This window comes from Oncorhynchus nerka, linkage group LG23, assembly GCF_034236695.1.
Source record: "Oncorhynchus nerka isolate Pitt River linkage group LG23, Oner_Uvic_2.0, whole genome shotgun sequence".
NCBI lineage: Eukaryota > Metazoa > Chordata > Actinopteri > Salmoniformes > Salmonidae > Oncorhynchus > Oncorhynchus nerka.
Window position 1 is genome coordinate 52,999,970 of NC_088418.1, and position 6,596 is coordinate 53,006,565.

The following is a 6,596-nucleotide window of genomic DNA, read 5'->3' on the forward strand; positions in this document are numbered from 1 at the left end:
TGTAGAATACGTTTCTCATGCTATAGTTTCATTTCAATCACAGGATTGTAAATGTTTTGTAAATTATTGGATGTTTCCCGAAAAGTACTGATAAGAATTGAGTTGACTGTCCCTTTCTGCCATTGGCAGTGTTCCAACCCTTTGGCACCAGACTCAGTTGACAAAGGGGGAGAGAGGGAATAACTCTAAATCCCATGGGATGTCCCAGCTCTCACGCACAGAGAAACCAAAGTCATGGACTTTACTTTATTGTATTGTACGCCCTTCGGGAAAAAGGAAGACCATTAAAATGTTATCATTAACAGTGTACCGGAGGCAACTCAGGGCAAAAAACATGAAAAACTTATTTAAAAAAAAATCTTGATGAAAATCTTTTTTTTTTTTTTAAATCAACTAAAATGTTAATCTGCCAAGAAAAAAAATGTTAAAATCTTCCTCTCTCTCATCCACCCCACCCACCCCCCGACAGTAAAAGTAATTTAAATAATATTTTTTATTGCTGCTCGCAGCAAAGTTTTCATCAGACATTAAAACCGAGACATTGCTCGTTGAAGGGGGTGGGGTGGGTGGGGGTGGGGGGGTAATGGGCATGGCCCATTTTGGGGTGTGGGCGGATTTATGAGATCCTGTCCCTGATCCTGATCCTGTCCCTTAAACCCTTTCACAGCCACACGGGCCATCTCTTCTACAGTTCCTCTCTGGGTCAGTGGGAGGCACCTAACACCTGTCAATCATTCCTTCTGACCACTTCCTGTGGCTCAAAGCCTCGAGGGTGCTCAGCGTCTTTCTAAAATGGCCGCCTTTTCAGATCCTGCTATGGGAGTCTGAGGCCTCACCTGGCAAACCTTAGGATTCAGGAGGTTTTTCACCTATGACGATGGCGATCTTGACAGCATAGCTACAACTTTAGAGCAGTTGGCTGTAAATTGTAGCTCCACTGTTTACGCCTAATGGTTCTAGAGGTCTTTAAAGCAAAGTCAATAGCCAGCTATAATGAGGAGGGCTTGAGGTGGAGCCAAGAGCCAGTTTACTTATCAAATGTATAATTGGTGGGCGTATCAAACACACCCAGGATACAGCACACTGAAGGACATGGATGTGTTTTACAATTTGACGGAGTTTCGCTATTGTTCGTTATAAAATAAGCTCAGCTCCCATGATGCTTTGGGGCCAGGGCACGTGCATGCGAGGCCACCGTTTGCTGTGCAGATTCCTTAGCAGACTAATTGGTCAAGAGTCCCACCTCATGTACATACAGAACACATATCGATCACTCTCCAGGAGTCCTGCTTCTCTCCTCTATGTCCCCTCTTAGAAAACCTCTGACATCAGCTCCACCCGAACCCTGCATTCTGATGCTATAGGATCTCCACTTCCTCCTTTATCACCTTCAGGACAATGCTGATTGGATAACCAAGAATCTTTCACGTCAAATCGGATCCAGCAACTTTCCTCAATCTCTGTCCCTCCCATTCCCCTCAGTCCTTCCTGTTCACCCCCCAGAAACAGCGACGACAGTTTTTGAATAAAGCTTCTGCAAAAATATCTGTTCTCCACTTTCACTCATGTTCTTCTCTTAATAAAAGTGGATCGTGCCCAGAGTCCCAGCTGGCTAGTCATGTCCTGGTCCTCTAGTCGTTAGTCCAGTCGCAGATAGCTTGGCATGGAATAGTTGAACATGAGGAAGTCCAATTTATACAGCTGGAAGAGCTGGCTGTGCTGCTGGGAGCTGATGTTGCTGAAGAACTGGGCCGTCATGCTGTCTGTGGTGCGGGTGGACTTGGCGTAGGTCGGGAAGCGCAGGGACTCGCCCACTCCCGCCAGCTGCAGAACATAGTTGGCGTCTTCCTCCAGGGTTTCGTACTTGCCCACCAGGTCATAGTGGATGTGACAGGGGTGGCACAACTGGTACACCGTCTGCCAGTGCTCGTTGAGCGGGCCGTCGCGTTGGGTGGCCGGGTCGACAAGATACTCGGCAAACTCCCGGAACTTGACGTCGGCGCCGTTGAGCAGCGCCTCCTGCGTGGCGTCCTTCCGGTAGCGGCGGACGATCTTGGTGCCGAAGCGGCGGTGGAAGGAGGAGTTGTACTTGAGGGTGAACTTGTTGCGGTAAGCGGAGACGAGCCTCTCGAAGGGCTCCCGGACGAACAGGAACTTGAGGTAGCTCTTGAGGCGGTGGTTGATTTCAGCGATGCTGTACTGGTTCAGATATTTCAGGTTGGACGGGACGTGGGCCTCGTTGGAAGGGATCTCCATAGGGTCACTGGGATGGAGAGAAATAAAGACCATGAGGAACAGAATAAAAACAACACAAATAAATAAAAGTATCTGAATTGTAGTAGTAGGAGTGGTAGTAATAGTAGCCGCAGTTATAAACACTGACTATACAAATATTGAGAACACCTGATCTTTCCATGACAGACTGACCAGGTGAATCCAGGTGAAATCTATGATCCCTTGGTGATGTCACTTGTTAAACTCTTTGGGCTAGGGGGCAGTATTTTGACATCTGGATGAAATGCGTGCCCAAAGTAAACTGCCTGTTACTCAGGCCCAGAAGCTAGGATATAGACATTTGGATAGAAAGCGCTCTAAAGTTTCTAAAACTGTTAAAATAATGTATGTGAGTATAACAGAACTGATTTGACAGGCAAAAACCAGAGGACAAACCATCCAGAAAAAAAAGGACTGAGCTACCACTGTTTCCAATGGCTTTCATGCTTAATATGAAGGGAAAACCTCCCAGATTGCAGTTCCTAGGGCTTCCACTAGATGTCAACAGTCTTTAGAAAGAGTTTCAGGCTTGTTTTTGGAAAAATGAACTAGAATTTGTAGCTTTTCTAAGTGGCTCCCATTTTGGCTGTAGTGTTTTCATGCGCGTGGATGAGAGCGCGTTCTTTGTTGTTTATGTCCGGTAAAGACAATAACGATTCTACGTCTTAAATGTTATCATTTATTTACGTATTAGGGTACCTGAGGTTTGATTTATAAACGTTGTTTGACTTGTTTATAGAAGTTTATTGGTAATGTTTGGGATTCATTTTGTATGCTTTTTGAAGGAGGGAAACCGGTGGATTATTGAATGAAGCGCGCCAGCTAAACTGAGGTTTTGGGGATATAAAGAATAACTTTATCGAACAAAAGGACCATTTGTGATGTAGCCGGGACCTGGATTAGTAAGAAGTTATGATTTTTTCTGATGTATGACACTTGTATTTTCATGAATGTTAAATATTACTATTTCTGTCATTTGAATTTCGCGCTCTCGATGTTGTCAAGTTGGGTCGCTAGTGGAACGCCTGCGCCAGACAGGTTAAAGAAGGATTTCTAAGCCGTGAGACAATTGAGACATGGATTGTGTTTGCGTGCCATCCAGAGGGTGAATGGGCAAGACAAAATATATAAGTGCCTTTGAACAGACTACGGTAGTAGATGCCAGGCGCACCGGTTTGTGTCAAGAACTGCAATGCTTTTGGGTTTTTCACGCTCAACAGTTTCCCGTGTGTATCAAGAATGGTCCACCACCTAAAGGACATCCAGTCAACTTGACACAACTGTTGGAAGCACTGGAGTCAACATGGGCCAGCATCCCTGTGGACCACTTTCGAAACCTTGTAGAGTCCATGACCCAACGAACTGTTCTGAGGGCAAAAGGGCTGGATGCAACTCAATATTTGGAAGGTGTTCTGTGTGTTTTGTGTTCTTTGTGTAATGTTTTGTGACAGCGTAGTCATATCAGTAGTAGTATTACTACTACAGGTGGTGAGGGTAGGCAACAACATCTCCTCCCCGCTGATCCTCAACACTGGGGCCCCACAAGGGTGCGTTCTGAGCCCTCTCCTGTACTCCCTGTTCACCCACGACTGCGTGGCCACGCACGCCTCCAACTCAATCATCAAGTTTGCGACGACACAACAGTGGTAGGCTTGATTACCAACAACGACGAGACGGCCTACAGGGAGGAGGTGAGGGCCCTCGGAGTGTGGTGTCAGGAAAATAACCTCACACTCAACGTCAACAAAACTAAGGAGATGATTGTGGACTTCAGGAAACAGCAGAGGGAACACCCCCCTATCCACATCGATGGAACAGTAGTGGAGAGGGTAGCAAGTTTTAAGTTCCTCGGCATACACATCACAGACAAACTGAATTGGTCCACTCACACAGACAGCATCGTGAAGAAGGCGCAGCAGCGCCTCTTCAACCTCAGGAGGCTGAAGAAATTCGGCTTGTCACCAAAAGCACTCACAAACTTCTACAGATGCACAATCGAGAGCATCCTGGCGGGCTGTATCACCGCCTGGTACGGCAACTGCTCCGCCCACAACCGTAAGGCTCTCCAGAGGGTAGTGAGGTCTGCACAACGCATCACCGGGGGCAAACTACCTGCCCTCCAGGACACCTACACCACCCGATGTTACAGGAAGGCCATAAAGATCATCAAGGACAACAACCACCCGAGCCACTGCCTGTTCACCCCGCTATCATCCAGAAGGCGAGGTCAGTACAGGTGCATCAAAGCTGGGACCGAGAGACTGAAAAACAGCTTCTATCTCAAGGCCATCAGACTGTTAAACAGCCACCACTAACATTGAGTGGCTGCTGCCAACACACTGACACTGACACTGACTCAACTCCAGCCACTTAAATAATGGGAATTGATGGGAAATGATGTAAAATATATCACTAGCCACTTTAAACAATGCTACCTTATATAATGTTACATACCCTACATTATTCATCTCATATGCATACGTATATACTGTACTCTATATCATCTACTGCATCCTTATGTAATACATGTATCACTAGCCACTTTAACTATGCCACTTTGTTTACATACTCATCTCATATGTATATACTGTACTCGATACCATCTACTGTATCTTGCCTATGCTGCTCTGTACCATCACTCATTCATATATCTTTATGTACATATTCTTTATCCCCTTACACTGTGTATAAGACAGTAGTTTTGGAATTGTTAGTTAGATTACTTGTTGGTTATTACTGCATTGTCGGAACTAGAAGCACAAGCATTTCGCTACACTCGCATTAACATCTGCATGTGACAAATCAAATTTGATTTGATTTGATTATAAAATTAAACAACATTATCGACTATTCAGCTTTTTACATTTAATAGTTTATTTATTGTTTCCCTTTCAGAAAATGTGTCTTGCATGTTATCAAATCTTAATAGTAGTTTCCTATGCTGCTGACCTGTACTTGCCGCGTCCCGTGAGGACCATCATGACACGTTTCCAGTTGCTGCAGGCCACCTTGGGGACATAGCAGTAGATGAGCTCATGCTCCTCATCCACCACCAGGTGTTTGAGGTCACCGGGGGTCAGGACCCGGCGCTTGCGGCTGGATGCACTCTGGGCCCGACATGACTCAGCTACATGGTCTCTCCTGGCCTGGTGGAGGATGGCGGCACTGGAGAACTCAGACTGGGAGAGAGAGAGAGAGAGAGAGAGAGATTCATCTTCTGGAATACAAATGATGATCTATGGGGAGCTGACTAATACAATATGCATAGCATCTCATTTCATTCGACAGTAGCTCACTTGACCCACACATTAACATTTCAGAGTGAAGAAAGAAGGATGGGGGAAGAAGGGAGGGAATAATGGAAAGAGGAGAGGAGGAAGTGAGGGATGGATGTTCTTGATCTAAAGAGCAGGAATGTTTTCTTAGAGCTGGTGATTATTTTTGTTCTGTACCCTGAATAACCCTTTCAGGGAATTCCCTTGTTTCCCCGGGGACTCTAAATCGATCAGACCGTGCACACACAGCACGACAGCCAGTCAGTGCCACAGCTGTATGCCATACCAGAGAGTAGAGAATAGGGCCTAACTCATGTCTGGGACCACCTCCGTGCTCTCAGCACTTAACCAAACTAAAAGCCCTGTGTTAGTACTTGAACCCCTCCATTAACCATTTATCAAGTGACACGCATATACAGTATATGGCATCTGAGTAAATGTGAAGAAATTATGCTTGCACAACTAAATATAACTGTGTGACAGGTTCTGCCAGTTAAGATCAATTAGCCATTGAAGAGATCATGTGTATAGCACAGCGATGGGAAATATGATCAAACAAAAAGCTCAAAAGAGCAGATGCCGTGGGGTTATGGTAGTTACACTTCATGTCACAGTCTATTACCCTTTAAGAAAATGCCCATTCCCTTTATGAGGTCATCAGAGACTGATGGTCATTGGTGACAGAAACATCAACTCTGAGATATTACTACTACTGCTGTTATGGTCCCACGGGTGAAGTCTATTTTGCATCATAATCCCTACATAGCGCACTACTTTTGACCAGGCCCTGGGCCCCAAAATAGTGCACTATAGGAAAGAGGGTGCTATTTCAGACACAACCTTTGTCTCTATCTGAGTTCCTGTCCTAAACACAGGTATGGACAGGTACTGTACTGTGTGTTTACATTCTATAGTAGAGTAGTTGGAAGGCTGTGGGGGAGTTCCTTCGTATTCAGGAACCTTGGATGAAGACTGAACTACAGCCATTTACAGCAGAGAGACAGGACTGAACTACAGCCCTACACAGCAGAGAGACAGGACTGAGCT

The 6,596-nt window shown here is 45.6% G+C and overlaps 1 protein-coding gene across 2 annotated transcripts in view; it reads right to left on the reverse strand.

Moving 5' to 3' along the window:
• Positions 1-561: 561 nt before the first annotated feature.
• Positions 562-6,596, reverse strand: part of chst11 (carbohydrate (chondroitin 4) sulfotransferase 11) — a 140,086-nt gene continuing 134,051 nt past the window's right edge. For both annotated transcript variants that reach the window (XM_065008253.1, XM_065008251.1), the window contains exons 3-4: positions 5,224-5,453; positions 562-2,263 (exon numbers count right to left, since the gene is read on the reverse strand). In XM_065008253.1, the coding sequence (XP_064864325.1) occupies positions 1,639-2,263; positions 5,224-5,453 (855 nt within the window). In that variant the 3' untranslated portion in view covers positions 562-1,638. The remainder of the gene's footprint in view (positions 2,264-5,223; positions 5,454-6,596) is intronic.